This window comes from Panthera uncia (genome assembly GCF_023721935.1).
Source record: "Panthera uncia isolate 11264 chromosome A3 unlocalized genomic scaffold, Puncia_PCG_1.0 HiC_scaffold_11, whole genome shotgun sequence".
Lineage (NCBI taxonomy): Eukaryota > Metazoa > Chordata > Mammalia > Carnivora > Felidae > Panthera > Panthera uncia.
In genome coordinates, this window is record NW_026057578.1 from 23,177,112 (window position 1) to 23,192,663 (window position 15,552).

Below are 15,552 nucleotides of genomic sequence, written 5' to 3' on the forward strand. Positions count from 1 at the left end.
ACTAGGGGCGCCTGGGTGGCTCAGTTGGTTAAGCATCCGACTCTTGATCTCAGCTCAGGTCTTAATCTCAGGGTCGTGAGTTTGGGCAATGAATTGGGCTCCATGCTGGGTGTGAAGCCTACTTAAAAAAAAAAAAAAAGAAAGAAATACAAATACAAATAAAAAATAAAAAGTTAACAGATGGGCCAGACCAGCCCCCATTCCTACATGGCAATAATTTCCTGAAGTTGAACAGTGGGTGTCTCCTCCAGATGAGACATGTATTCTTTAGGGTCTGGAGTCCCTACTATGCCTCGTCATTTTCTCAATATTGAAATCAAGTGTCCCCTATAGTACTCAAAGCTAACTACGATAGCGCTAGAAAACCCAAATCCTTACAAGGGAACCCACTTCACTCTTTGGCATTATCTGGGTACTATGGACATTTGAATTTGCAAATTCCTGATCAAAAGGAACCAAAAAGGCATAAACAACTCTGAATCCCTGTAGATGCCAGCTCAGATAATACCAGGGGTTTGCATGAGGATAGGCATACAGGACCCGCCTAATAAAAGAGATCAAAATTCTTAGAAACGAAAGGAAATGTGGAATCAAGCCAGAGGTTCTCACGTCCAACTTTAGAGAGTCCCTTTGATAATATCTCTGGCAAACGTGAAGCCAGAGACACAAACCTCACTCTTCCACAGGGAAGACTGTTCACCTACTGAGCAGCTTTAGCTGTTAGACAAACTCTACCACCCTGTGACTTCTAGTCATCAACATTGCTTGTGCCCGCCTGGAAAACATCAAACAAGTCAACTCTTTTCCCCAATGTCAGTCCTTCAGATTTGTGATGGCAGCCATCATATCTTCCTCAAGCCCTTTTTGCTCCAAGCTAACCATTGCTATATTCCTCAGTTGTTTCCCATATGACTAGGTTTTGAATCACACATCCCCATCCTTTGCCAGGTGCCTCTTAATGTATGTCCCACTCTCTCCGATGAGGACACACCACATGCATACATCGTTGTAGTTTCCCCAGGAATATACCAGTATTTACTGGTGAATGCAAAAATGAATGAATGAATAAGTATTCAGATTCAGCCAAAATTTATTTTTTAGCATTTTGTCAAGGAACATTTAACTGGTATCTTGCATTATCTATCCATAAAGGACAAGGAACCTATAGGCCCACTCCCAACTCCTTTCCCGAACAAAGGATCATGTACCAGGATCTCCATTGCCTCTCTCAGAGCCTTTAACATCTTCTCATAATCTTCATTTTGCTTCTGAGCCTGGGTCAGTAGAACAGAGAGCTCGGTCACCCTGAAGAGAAGAGCACAGCACTGTCATTTGGGCAGTGCACTGTGGTGACAGAGTTACTATGCAGCACGCCCCAGCCCCAACCCAGACATTCCCACTACAGCCTCCCCAGAGTCACTTGGGTGCCCCTGGCCCCTGCACTCCCTGAAGACCATATGATACTACAGTCTTGAACTGGGGGGGTTGGGGGGGTAGTCAAAAGCCACTCAGACACATGCAGGGATTTACCACATCTCAAGGCTGGAACACGTGTTTGGGGGCCCGAGAGCTGAAGGAAAGCCCTGGCCCGGGCCCTTCCAGGCCCCGCTTGATCTTGAAGTCAAGCACCCTGAAGCCAATAAGAACATCAGAATTGCCACACTGGACAGTCCCAAGGTCACTCCAGCCCAAGGGTCTGACTCTGATAAGGAAAGAGGAGGGGCCATTCAGGAAGATTATGGTCAACCTCTGTGATATTAACCTTAAGGTTCAGGGAAATCATCATACATTTTTATCACTTTATGCTATATCCTGGAGTTCAGTATCTGGTATTATATGGGTAGCTAAATAAACATTTCTTTTTTTCGTTTTTAAGATTTTATTTTTTTAAGTAACCTCTACACCCAACATGGGGCTCAAACTCACAACCCCAAGATCAAGAGTCGTATGCTCTATTAGCTGAGCCGGCCAGGCGCCCCTAAATAAATATTTCTTGAATGAATGCTATCTGGGAGTTAAATTTCTTTTCTTTCTTTTCTTTTTTTTTTTTTTTTTAGTCTTAATAATTATATTCTGTATCATCTCTAAGAGCCTCTATTCACCGTATGGCCATTAATTTAATGATTGTATCTTTAAACAAACATCCATTGAATGTTAGTGTATGGCAGACGAAGTGCAAAGCACTAGAGACATAAACGTACTAAGACGTGGTCTCTGTCCTTGGCGCCTCCCAGCGCTTCACAACCCAGAACAAAACAGACTGCTATTTACATACATCACCAATAGGTGGTGACACAACCCTAGCCATGGGGTATAAACCCAACTCTGCACTGAAATTCAAATGGGGCTCTTTGCTTATGTCTCTGCCCTTCTTACATTATTTTTAAAAAGCCTATTTTATCAAAATCCAAAAAACAGAAGAACCTAACAACAAAAAAAAGGTTAATAATCAGTGAGAAACAGTGAGATCAATATTATAACCAGCAGGTCAAAAGACCACACCAAGGCATAGTAATTCAACAGGCTACTGAGGTCAGGGAAAGCTTCACAGAAGAGGTGACATTTGCCTTAAGGGATGAGGCAGAGGGAGAAGGGAAAGAGGCCTTCCAGGCTAAGGTCAGCATGTACAAAGGCAGGGGGGTGTGGAAGAGCTTGGCTGTTCTGGGAATGGTGAGTAGTTTAGTGTTGACTGAAGACAGTCGTAGCTAGCTCTATAAATCAACATGAGAGACACTGAGCTGCAGGATGGTGTGAGGGCAGAGGACAGTCACATGGCCTCAACTGGGGCACCGGGTTCCAAACTAAACTCCCTCCGCAACTTCCTTCTTGTGGGAGGAATGCTCTTCACACCTTCCACCCCCCACCACCCATCTCTATCTCTCTAAAGGAGTCAACACCCTCAACAACCCCCTCCTAGGACCCTAGCCCATCTCACCGATCCTGCAGCCCAGCCTTCTCCAGATCCCCCTGACTCTTCAGCTGTATTAACTCCTGGCTCCTTTCATGGACTTCCTTCTCCAGCTTCTGGGTCTTGGTTAGTAGAAGCAGCAGCTGAGTTGGCTCACTCCCATCCAGTCTCCCAGATCCATCAGATTCTCCAGACCGGGCACCCACAGTCAAGCGGAGACAACAGGTCAACAGGGACCCTGAAAGCCTCACATGCTCAGCCTTGAGCTCCGTCAGATCTCTGAGTACAAGCAAGGAAAGAGCAGACTCCAGTAGGGACCAAGGAAGGGAGCATGGAGATCAGGCCCAGGGAAGCCTGAGGAGCAGGTTCTGGGGAAAGTCATCTGAATCCAACAATATCATCCCTCCCCACCCACTCTTCTACCCCCCCTTCCCCTGTCCCCCACTTCTACAGCAGCCCACTCTCATTAAGTCTAGAATCAGTAGGGGCAAACCTCCCCTCTTATCCCCACACTAACCTGTCAGTGGCTGACTTCATTTCCAGGAAGTGGCGTCGGAAGGTCACCACCTCCCGCCACAGACCAAGAAGGCGACCGTGCTCCCCTTTCAGGTAGCCCTTGAAGAACTGCATATTCAGAAATCCAGGTCATATCAAAGGGCAGAAGTCTGTCTTTTGCCAGCGCAGGAGTCTAGGACTCCTCCTGGCTCCCCGGGGTAGGGAAAGACGGACTCACGGGAGACAGCTTACGACTGGGTACCTATATTCAGGTCACGCTTAAGAGTTTAAGTTATCAGTGGTATTCAGGAGGTCAAAGGGCCTGAGACGGTATATGACCTTCCTTTGAGCTGATCATAAAAAGATAAACAGTAGTTCCTCAACAAACGGGAACCATTGCCATTATTACCACCGACTTAGAATAAAGATCCAAGGGCATACCACATGCAAATCGCCTAACGAAATACCTGTCATGCAGCAAAGGCTTAGGAGACATTAGTTTCATTAGCTGGGATCTGAAAATTCCTCAAGGTCTGTATCCGTTTTTTCTTCTCCATTCACGTTTACTAGCTACCTTTTGAGCATCTAAATATACACGCCTCCGGAAGAGGGGAGTCAGCGAGATTTCAGCTCTGTCTAAAACCAAAGCTGGCCACTTATGCAGGGACAGAGCTGCCCTGAGTGTCATTTCACTTGCCAGCAAAACCTCGACTGGGTAGATAAGGACAGTAGTCAGCCAAGAGCCGCAGCAGGGCAAAGCGGCCGGCCCGAGTAGGGAGGAGGCTCAGGGACTTTAGCAACAGTTCAGCTTCCATCCAGGTTCCTAAGTTAACCTTTCCCAGCACTGACGGGGATGGTGGTGCCCCAAGCATAAGCCCCCCCAGCCTCGTGGTTACAGCCCCTTATTCCTCCTACCTCCTGCTCCATCTGCCACTGGCTCTCCTTCCTCATTAGCTCATCCCGGGCTCGGCTCCAGTCCACTGTCAGTTTTTCCACATCTTCCCGAAGTGCTTTATTCACCATGTCAGCTTTTTCCATGTGCAGTCGAAGCTGGGTGTTCACCTCTGCTAGACTCTCACACCTGCACTGGGGAGGGGCGGGAACAAGTGCAAAATAAAGGCTTGATCCAACCCTCGGACCTCTTGGAGTAAGATGACAAACACTGGAATTTTCCACTGCCCGGAACTGGAGGGCTAAGGCTGAGGTGCATGGTTTTATCCATGTTAGCCCTCAGGGCAGAGGTTTCCTCTCAGCCTTCAGAACCCACTGGCTACCAGCATCACCCCCAGCCAGAGAACATGGGGTTCATCACCTCTGTTGCTCCTCTTCCAATCGGACCAGCAGCTGTTCCAGGCTTGGCTCCTCCACACTTTCCCACCTCGGAGAGATTGGTCCCTTAGCCAGATAGAAACAAGTCTTATTTACCTCCAAAGAGAAGACCACTCAGATCAATTCCCTGATGCCCCCTTCTGCACAACCTTTTTATTCCTTCTTTTTATTCTTTTGATTCCTTCTCTCCTCTGTTAGCAATATGTCTCTTTTCTCGATCGCTACATCCTGAAGGTAAATCCATTGCATCCCCTTTTCTAAAAGTGAACCAGTGACCTCTCCTCAAAGGTGGCATTTGGTAATGAAAAGAGTTTTCAACCTAAGAAGCATAAGACATATCTTTCACTAATGGCCTTGACTTCTATAACACTACATTTTGGACCTCAGGAAGTTATTCAACTTCTCTGAGCCACAAAGTCTTCACTACAAAATGAAGGAGTTACCATTCCTCTCAGAAAGCTGCCTTGCAGGTTAAGTGACATCATAACATGACAATGCTGAATGGTGCCTGGCCTACATAGAATGGTGCTCAGTAAGTTTTGGTTCTTTCCCTCCTCTGAGAGAACTTTCCTGAGAGTAATGTGAGAAGGTGCCGAGAGAGAGCTGGAACAAAGGCAAATGGGTCTTTCAAAGCCAGGTCAACCCAGCCAACAGCACAAATAAATCCCTCTGCCACAAACATGCTTTTTAGGCCTGCAAAGGCCCACTGCTAAGACAGATAAACACTGACACCTTCTGGAGGAAAAATGCATTTCTTCCTTCTGATTCCACGTCCTTTCCAATCTGATTAAGTCTCCCGAAGCTGCATTTTGTCCTTAGAGAGCCAAAGGTTGGCGTCTGACAGGCCCGGAATAGCTAGTCCAATGAAAGTATCTGTGTGATAAAGCTCTCAGGGGCTGAACACAGAAAGAGACTTCCACCAAACACTGCCTTATCACACCCCAACCTCCCTTAGCCAGCAAACAAGGCCTTCCTTACAAGCATACTCACTGAGGGCTCAGGGGGAACCCAAAACAGCCTCACTCACCCCAGAGGCTTCCAGCCGCTTCTCCAGCTCTTGGCACCAGGTCCGGTACTGTAACACCTGAGGCAAACAGAGCAGGATGTGGGCAATGGGCAAGCCTGGTACAAACAGCCCAAAACAAAGGCCCTGGAGGATCTTGGGCAAACCTGCTGTGAACAGGGTCCGAGTGATAACAGTGAGGTAGGGCCAGAACATCTTGTTGCTTCTATCTGGTCCGTTAATAATACTTTCTCTATGCCTCTCATATTGGAGAGGTAAGATTATGGACTTTGGAACCAGAAAACACAGGCTCAGGTCCTAGCTCTATCCTAGGAGAGCAAACATAGACAACTAATTTAGCCCTTGTGGCCACCATCTTTAAAAGGGGCAGGATAGGGGCGCCTGGGTGGCTCAGTTGGTTAAGCGTTCGACTTCAGCTCAGGTCATGATCTTGCAGTCTGTGAGTTTAAGCCCCGAGTCGGGTTCTGTGCTGACAGCTCAGAGCCTGGAGCCTGCTTCAGATTCTGTGTCTCCTTCTCTCTCTGCCCCTCCCCTGCTCACATTCTGTCTCTGTCTCTCTCAAAAATAAATAAACATTAAAAAACATTTTTTTTTTAAAGGGACAGGATGGGGGCGCCTGGGTGGCTCAGTCGGTTGGGTGTCCGACTTCAGCTCAGGTCACGATCTCGTGGTCCGTGAGTTCGAGCCCCGCGTCGGGCTCTGGGCTGATGGCTCAGAGCCTGGAGCCTGCTTCCGATTCTGTGTCTCCCTCTCTCTCTGCCCCTCCCCCGTTCATGCTCTGTGTCTCTCTGTCTCAAAAATAAATAAACGTTAAAAAAAATAATAATAATAAAAAAATAAAAAAATAAAAAAATAAAGGGACAGGATGTATCTCTTGTGAAGTCGTGAGCATCATGGGAGAGGCTGTCCTGTCTCCTGTAACCCTTGTTCCACCTCAGCACCCAGTGCCCAGAGGTGTTCTCTCCGCCTCCCTGGAAGGGCAGCTGCCTCACCTTGGCCTGCAGCTTCCTCACGAGGGCTGCTTGCCTCTGCTGGGCCTCCTGGGAGCTTTTCAGCTTCCGCCAGGAGATGGCTTGGTTCTCTGCCATCTGCTGCTGTAGTGCCAGTACTTGCTTCTCCAGCACCAGCTGCAGTGACTGGGGCTTCATATTGTTCGACCCAGGGCCTCCTGTCTCCATGGGGCACCAGACAGGTAAGCCCTCAGGCCCCTATTCAGCCAGAGGCTGTTCACTCCCAGTAAGGTCTCTGATCATTGTTGTGCCACTTGGACCTCCTCTTGAGCTGGGGACCAAAACACACAGAGTTGAAAGGAATGTCTAGGTGATTCAAATTTACTCATCAAATGCTCACTTATCCGGCAAAGCTGGATAAGTGGGTTCCTTTACTATAGGACCCATCAGCGCCTTTAAAATACTAACATGGGCCCTAATCTCTAGGATTAGGAGCAGGGAGGCTATGATAAGCATCATTTGCCAAATGTATTGGACCATGAGACAAGCTCACAGGACCAGTGTTTCCTGGCATGTCTTCTGGAACTCTGCACTAGACCAAGAGTTCCTGGTTTACCATTGCGTCCCTAGTGCTTGGCACAGTGCTTAATAAACATTTGTTGAATGAATCACTGAAGGTGTTTCTAGTCTAGTAGGGGAGAAAGACACAATCATGACACAACGTAGTGTGTGTAATAATAACAGAGACATTATAGGATAGTATGGGAAAACAGTGGAAGGGCATTTAACCCATTCTGGGGGTCTGTGAGCTATGGGACTCAACATCATCATAGTTAATACATGTTAAGTATGTCTGCAGGTCAGTCACACTGTTAAGTGCTTTACACATACTATGTCATTTTTGTCACCATGAGAATCTCGAAACCTTTCTATTACACTTCAGGGTAGATCATGTTATAACTCTTTGTACATGGATGATAAAATTGAGGCTTACAAGGTTAAGCTTCAGTTAAAAAATTAGAAAGCTTAAACAATTTGTCCAAGTTCATACAGTTGGCATTTGGTTGATTAGGGATTTGAATACAAGCAGCCTGACTCTGACAAAGAAATGGAGTAGCAGGCATTTCAGACAGGGGATCCATTAAGAGAGGGAGGGAAAATCAGCCTCAGTAGGATAGCAAACCCTCCTCACCCACCAGGAGCTGGGCCAAACAGGGCAATGGGCCACCTGTGGGGGAGGAGGGGAGACTGGCTGAGAGGGAGGGGGACCAGCCTAACCAGTGACCTTGAGAGATATTCAGGAGAGAGAGAGGCACAGTGGTCAGGAAGAGTTTGGGATTAAGCTCTGCCTCTAATGGGCTCAGTGACCTTGGACATACTACTTTCCTTCCAGTCTCCTCATCCAAAAATTAGGGCTCCCAGCTATGTGACCTCTGAGTTTCTGAGGCCTCTAAAGCACATGATAACGTGGGAGGAGGCGGGTGGGTTAGAGTTCTCGTTTTATTAACCCTGAGACATGAGACACCCACCAGAAGGGTTAAGGAATATCTGATTTTCCAATTACCTATCAAGAAAACGGAATATTAGAGCTGCCCTCTTGGTCTAGCCAGCAGACCATCAGTGTAAACATCTGAAGAAAGTAGTATATACAGCAAATGGAAATCTAACATTTGCATATACAGTGGGAATTTCAGGGGCCCCAAATCCCTTTCATGCACCAAACTGTTGATCTACATCCTGGCTCAAATGCCACCTCTTATCATGTCAGGCCAGATGTACACAGGAAGAGTTAATCACTTTTATAGCTATATATACATAAATATATGTATATATGTACTTGCACATATATGACACTGTTATACAGAAGACATTTGTATATAACTATATATAATACAGAGAGAGAGTCTAATGTCTATATTACATTTTATCATTATTATCTATCTTCTCTACTAATCTGTGAATTCCTTAAAAGCAGAAGCTGTCTAATTCATTTTGGTCATTAGTAGGTTGAAGAAATGCATGTGGGCCTCACTCCAGGCAGATCTAAACCCTTAGCAGAGGTTACAAATGTGGCCTGCTGGTTCTTTTCAACCATTATGTGGCCTATATCATGCTTTTAAGAGTTAAAATTAGGTATCAACATTTACCATTGGGAGAACACATATAAAAAATCTTATTTCTAGGGGTGCCTGGGTGGCTCAGTCGGTTGAGTGTCTGACTTTTAATTTTGGCTCAGGTCATGATCCCAAGGTTGTGGGATCAAGACCTGCATCAGGCTCCTTGCTGGACATGGAACCTGCTTAGGATTTTCTTTCTCTCTCTCTCTCTCCCCTTTGCCTGTTGCCTCCCCTGCTCTCTCTCTCTCAAATAAAAAATAATAATAATTTAAGTTATTTTTAAAAATTCTTACCTCTGGCTCCTTTGGAAAATCAGAATATCTAGTGACCCAGGACTCACATTCCTATAAGGCAACAACCAGCTGCAGTGAAGAGTGTCTGGGGCACCTGAGTGGCTCAGTTGGTTAAAAATCCGACTTCAGCTCAGGTCATGATCTCACAGTTCAAGAGTTCGAGCCCTGCATCGGGCTCTGTGCTGACAGCTCAGAGCCTAAAGCCTGCTTTGGATCCTGTGTCTCCCTCTTTCTCTGCCCTCCCCCACTCACGCTCTTGTCTCTCATAAATAAATAAATAAATAAATAAATAAATAAATAAATAAATAAGTATCTACTCCCTGAGACAAGGCATATGTTTTCCAGCTCACCAGTCTCTACCCCGCTCCCCAGCCTATCCTCTTCCTCACACTGATAGCAGATTCTAATTGCCATTTATCCTTGCACTTGTGCTGTTGTTTTTCTTTCTTTCTTTCTTTCTTTTTTAATGTTTATTTATTTTGAGAGAGAGAGGCAGAGAGAGAGGAAGAGAGAGAATCTCTCCCTGTCAGCACAGGGACTTGATCTCACGAACCGTGAGATCATGACCTGAGCCAAAACCAAGAGTAGGACGCTTAACTGACTGAGCCACCCAGATGCCCCCGTGCTGTTGTTTTTTTTATAACAGAGTTACAGCGGAAAACTCAGTTTCCTAATTCACATCACCTCCTGGGCAACAGAAGATAGCAGAGTTTGCAAAGCCTGTAGTAGACAGTAAGGAAAGTGCACAAAGCAGGAAGAATAGAGTGGCACCAATACCCCAGGCTGCCTCTCCTAACCTAGAACCCGGGTGAATACAGTCTTCCCTCACACTCCAAACATCCTCTCTTTCTGCCTTTCCTTTATACCAGGGCTGTGTCAACCAGCTCACCGTGGCTCTGTGAAATGCTGGCTCAGTCTCTCTGTGCTAGTTGGAGGCAAAAACCTGCCAGGAAACCACTCTTGGGGCCAACAGTGCCAGCAAGAGTAGCTCTGAACTGCTCCACGGGACCTGATGAGCCTTTTCTCTCCTAATAGTGTGAGGGCTGGGCTGGGCTTTTGCATGAAGTAGGAGTCTCAGAGGCCCCAAGGGCTCCCCTCCCTCCTGGGAACCCCTACCCCCCAATGTTTGGTGCCCATTTTTTAACCTATAAAAATGGTAATGTCGTATAGTTCAACCTACTATCTCTATAAGCAGCTCTGCTACACTCCCCAGAATTCTCCTACTAAACCACCTCTTAGGATAAGGCTAAGGCTAAGGCTGCTGTTAACACATACACATTATTTGGGAAGGTGATAGTGATACTTCAGTAAAGAAGTGGAACTAGGGGCATCTGGGCAGCTCAGTCAGTGGAGCATCTGACTTGATTTCAGCTCAGGTCATGATCCCAGGATCCTGAGATCGAGCCCCATGTCAAGCTCTGTGCTGAGTGTGGAGCCTGCTTGGGATTCTCCATGTCTCTCCCCCTGCCCCTCTCCCCTACTCGCTCTCTCTCTGTAAAAAATAATTTTAAAAAGGAGCGGGATTATATCAGAATTATATGATTATTTTACTTTAGCAGATAATTAAAAATCTTTAGAGCTATTTAAAAATTTAGTCCAACCCTCCTCTCATTTTACAGATAAGGAAACTGAGGCCTCCAGAAAGGCAGTAACTTCATTTTGTTCATTTTATTTATATGCCCCATTTATCTCAAAAAATGATTTGGAATTGTAGCAAATAGACCACATGAATGTAAGACATTACTAATAGGGGAAATGGAATGCAAAGTATATGGGAACTCTCTGTATTGTGCAATTTTTCTATAAATCTAAAATTGTTCTAAAAAAGTTTATTTTAAAAATGATTTGAAGTGTTTTATGATTAAAACCAAAAAATAAAAAATCCCCATAAAACTGAAATTCATTAAAACTAGAATAAAAAGAGGGAGGGAACAGAGGAAAGATCTGTCAGAGAAGAAACTAGCAGTGTCAAAAGAAAGGTGGGTTTCAGTGTCCCCCAGAAAAGGAAAAGGTCAGTAGTTGGCAAATGGTGACAGACTGAATTACATTCACATAAGATAATGGATGTCAGTGTGCTTTGGAAATTGTAAAGCACTGAATAGACAGTCATTTCTGCAGGAAAAGGAAAAAGACCCACTTCTTTCATGCATTAATGTATCTCATAAATGCTCATGAATTTCAGCTCAGTTCCTAGCAGTCTGCCCCAGTGATACAGACATGAGCAAGGCTGACTTCCTCCTCTTACTAGGAACCAGAATGGAAGGGCAGTGACCTCTGAACCTAAGGTGGAGAGTGACAGAAGAGTGATCTACATTATGTATTTAGTTCCCCTCATTCGAAATACTCCAAAAGCAGTATTTAAATAAAGTTTCAAAAATCTTTTTATTTTAATGTTTATTTTTTTTTTTGAGAGAGAAAGAGAGAGCGAGCAGGGGAGGGGCAGAGAGAGAGGGGGACAGAGGATCCAAAGCAGGCTCTGTGCTGACAGCAGACAGCTCCATGTGGGGCTCGAACCCATGAACGGGGTTCAAACCCATGGACTGCAAGATCATGACCTGGGCCAAAGGAGGATGCTTAACCTACTGAGCCAACCAGGTGCCCCTAAATAAAGATTCAAACAGAAGCATTACCACCTAGACTTGGAAGTGTACATACTGCAAGGACTATGATGGGGACTGGTCTTATTAAATAGAATTTGTCACTTAAAGCAAAAAAGGAAAACCACTTAAGAGCACAAACAGTCTACTTTCTGAGTGAAGAAACTATATACATTTGTCTGCAGAAATGATCTGTTTCTTATTCCACACAAAAAAAAATTTAGCATGTGGCCCCCTTACATAAATCTCCTATGTGGGGCCCCTTTCTGTTCTCCTCCTCACCTCTCTGGCCTCTCCTTTTTTCTCCTTTGTTGGCTTCTCATCTCCCCAACATCTGAAGGTTGGAGGTCCCAGGGCTCAGGCTTCAGGCCTCGTCTCCATTTACATTCATTTCCTAGGCACCCTCATCCAGTTTCATAACGTAAAATAGCACCTAGACACGCATGACTCGCCATGTTACGTCTCCAGCCCACACTTCCCTCTGGGATTTCACACTCTCAGACTAAGTCCAAACACTTATAACCTCTCCACATCGGTGTCTAAAAGGCACCTCAAAGCTAACTTGTCCAAAAGTGAACTTCTGCTCCTCCAATCTTTCCCATTTCAGTTCATCGCAATGCCATCATTCTGAATGCTCAAACCAAAAGCCTAAAGTCATACTTATTCCATTCTCCCACACCCTGCAACCAATCTATCGGCAAACCCTGTTGGCTCTACTAGATCCTATCACATTTCAACCCCTAACCAACACGATCCCGGGCGAAGCCCGAGTGGGGTGGAATAAGGTATGCCCACCAATTCTTTGACTCACCTTCTTTCAGGAGGTGGAGCCTAATTCTCTCCCCTTGAGTATGAACCGCAATAAAGTTAATGAAGCTGAATAAAGTAGAAATGGCTGCCAAGACAAGGTCATAAAAGGCACTACGACCTCTCTTTCACTCTCTCCCCTATGTCCTGAGGACACTCAGGCAGCCCTGTGAGAAGGCCCAGCAGCAGTAAGGAACCATCCTGGGAGCAGTGCAGCCATCAGCCTGACTGCAGTCTCCTGGGAGATCGGAAACCAAAAACACCCTGCTAAATTGCTCCTAGATTTCTAATCCACAACTGAATGAGATAACAATTGCAATTTCAAGCTGCTAAATTTGGGAGTGATTCCTTGCCCAGAGATAGAGAATTAATACATCTGGATTACTGCAAAAGCTTCCTAGACGGTAGCAATGCTTCCACACTTGCTTCTAGAATTTGTTTCTTCTCAACAGAGTAATCTGAGTGATCCTTTCAAAACAGTGACAGATTATGCAACTCAGAACCCTCCAGTGGCTCCTCAGAGTAAAAACCAAAATCATCATCATGGCCTCCAGGCTCCTAATTATTTGATCCCAGCCTCTAATCATTTTAATTCCATTTCCTACTCCTCTCCAGCCACACAGCCCTCCTTGCTTCTCTTATTGGAACACACCAAGCCACCCACCCACCCCTGGCCTCTTCCTCCAGGTATCTTCTTGATTCGCTTGCTCACCCTTACCACCTTCAGGCCTCTGTTCAAGTGTCACTGTCTCAGTTAAAATTGTTCCTTAACCCTATATAAAATGCCACCACTCCTCCACACACACTGGTATTTCTATTTACCTTATCATGTGTTATCTGTCCTTATCTGATTATTACATGTAATATACTTATCAGAATATAAATTTCCCAAGTGCAAGAACAGTTTTATTGACCATTATATACCCAGCTCCTAAAACAGTGCTTGGTATACAGCAGGTACTCATTAACTATTTGGCTGAATGAATGAAAGAATATGAGAGCATTAGGTAACACAACCCATATTACCAATGGTCTTACAAAACGCTGACAGCTCTATAACCTTCTAAAAGGTAAAAAACTGATCATATAGCACTTTACTCTCTCAAAACAATTATTTGCAATCTTCACAAAAAAACCTTTGAGATAAGGGGCACCTGGGTGGCTCAGTCAGTTAAGTGTTCGACTCTTGGTTTCAGGTCGTGATCTTGAAGTTCGTGAGTTGGAGCCCCGCACTGGGCTCTGCGCTGACAGCGCAGACAGACCTGCTTGGGATTCTCTCTCTCCTCTCTGCCCCTCCCCCACTCACGTGCTCTGTCTCACACTCTCTCAAAATAAATAAACTTAAAAAAAAAAAACCCTTTGAGATAAGATATTGTCTTCATTTTGCAGACGAGAAAACTAGGCTCAAAAAATGGAAGGGATATAACTGATCGGTAGCAGACAAGCATGAAACCCCAATCTGCTTCCAAACTCTTGGCCCTCTCCATTACATTAAGCTGCCTCCCAAATAATGAAATAGTAAATCACAGTTCTGTGAGGGGCACCTCCTAAAGGGTGTGAAATGATGAGTCCTAGGTCTGCAGCTCTGGGGCAAAGAAAGGTAGAGTGTGAAGGAACAGAGGGCTGGCAGTAGGTTCTACCCCTGGTTTTGTCATGAACTCACTCTGTACATTTGGGAACATCAATTCTCCTTTCCAAGCCTTCTCAGTCAAATGTGCATCATAATGATGGCCTCCACAACTCATGGGGTTAATGTAAAGACCAATTCAACAGACATTTATCAAACCCAAAGGCAATCTAGTGAAATCATCACATGCTCTAGGGACAGACAGCCTAGAATTCATTTCCCAGCCCCACTCACTTATTAGCTGTGAAACTACGCAAAATGATCTACGAATGCCTCAGTTTCTACATGCATAAAATGTGAAGATACAGAATCCACTTCATGAAATTGCTGAGGATTAAATGGGCCTTCACATGTAATGCATTTAGTAGCACTTGACACTTATGACTATTTAGCAAAATATTAGTATTACTATCATCAAGCACTAGACTCTGGAATATAGGGATGAAAAAGGCAAGGCATAAACGCCCAAGCGCACGTGTGGAAAGAGGGGCAGGAAAACTAACTCCGTGCAACGAGTGCAAAAACCAAGCAGTGAGATTAACATTGCCTGCAGAAAGCGGTTGGGAATGGTTTCCAAGGAAGTGATACTTGAGTTGGGTCGCGGAGAACCAAAGTTCCGGAGTAGGGCGGGAGTGGGACTGGGCTTTGGGACAAATCACGTGCAAATCCCCAAGGGCAGAGGGAGCAGCAAAATTCTGGGAACTGGGAACAAGACGCGCAGCAGAGCGCAGCGGGCTCGTCAGTTATTGGACACGAGGATCGGGAAGATCCTTTTCTGCACGGATTGGAGCCCAGAGTGGTGGCCGCAGCCGGATGCGGAGGCAAAGGGCCCGAATCCCTGGCACCGGTCCCAGCCCCGCTCTGGGCCTCGGGTTCCTCCCGAAACGGGAGGCCGCTGCTCCAACGGGATTCCCTAAGGCGCCCGAAGCTGGCCGGTCTCAGGGCGTTAACCCAGGCACCTCCCGCCTGCCCTTGAGGCCCCACCTCACCACGCTCGGCTCCCGCGATTTCCAGCGTGATCCTCAGCGCCGGAGAGGGAGATGCAGCCACTAGGGCCCGGCGGGGGGCGGGGGCCCGGCACCGGGCCCAGGCCCAGGCCCCGCCCCCCAGACTCCCGCCCTGGCAGAGCCCTCCCCCCACCCCCCACGCCAAGTAGCGTGCCCCTAAGCGGATTGCGCCACCTCGGCGCCTGCCGCCATGTTGAGTACTGGCACCCGATTTACTGGAGTGGCCCAGATGGAAAGGCGGGATTACATTAAGAGGTGTAAGATTCCCTGGGCAGAAATGAGGACAGCCAGGGTTGCTAGATTCGAGCAAGGGAAGTCTTAGTAACAGAAAAATCTTGCCCTCAAAAATCCCCCTTTTGGCTTCGGGGTTACACATTGCGCATGTGTGTGGGGCTTAG

At 46.2% G+C, this 15,552-nt stretch overlaps 1 protein-coding gene across 3 annotated transcripts in view; it reads right to left on the reverse strand.

The window, feature by feature from the left end:
• Positions 1-15,251, reverse strand: part of CEP250 (centrosomal protein 250) — a 52,018-nt gene extending 36,767 nt beyond the window's left edge. For 2 of the 3 annotated variants that reach the window (XM_049650875.1, XM_049650876.1), the window contains exons 1-8: positions 15,132-15,251; positions 6,749-7,037; positions 5,760-5,816; positions 4,716-4,798; positions 4,319-4,484; positions 3,426-3,532; positions 2,936-3,187; positions 1,209-1,305 (exon numbers count right to left, since the gene is read on the reverse strand). In XM_049650875.1, the coding sequence (XP_049506832.1) occupies positions 1,209-1,305; positions 2,936-3,187; positions 3,426-3,532; positions 4,319-4,484; positions 4,716-4,798; positions 5,760-5,816; positions 6,749-6,934 (948 nt within the window). In that variant the 5' untranslated portion in view covers positions 6,935-7,037; positions 15,132-15,251. Of the gene's footprint in view, positions 1-1,208; positions 1,306-1,530; positions 1,870-2,935; positions 3,188-3,425; positions 3,533-4,318; positions 4,485-4,715; positions 4,799-5,759; positions 5,817-6,748; positions 7,038-15,131 lie in introns of those variants that run through there. The other variant, XM_049650877.1, reaches the window with a different exon arrangement.
• Positions 15,252-15,552: the final 301 nt, after the last annotated feature.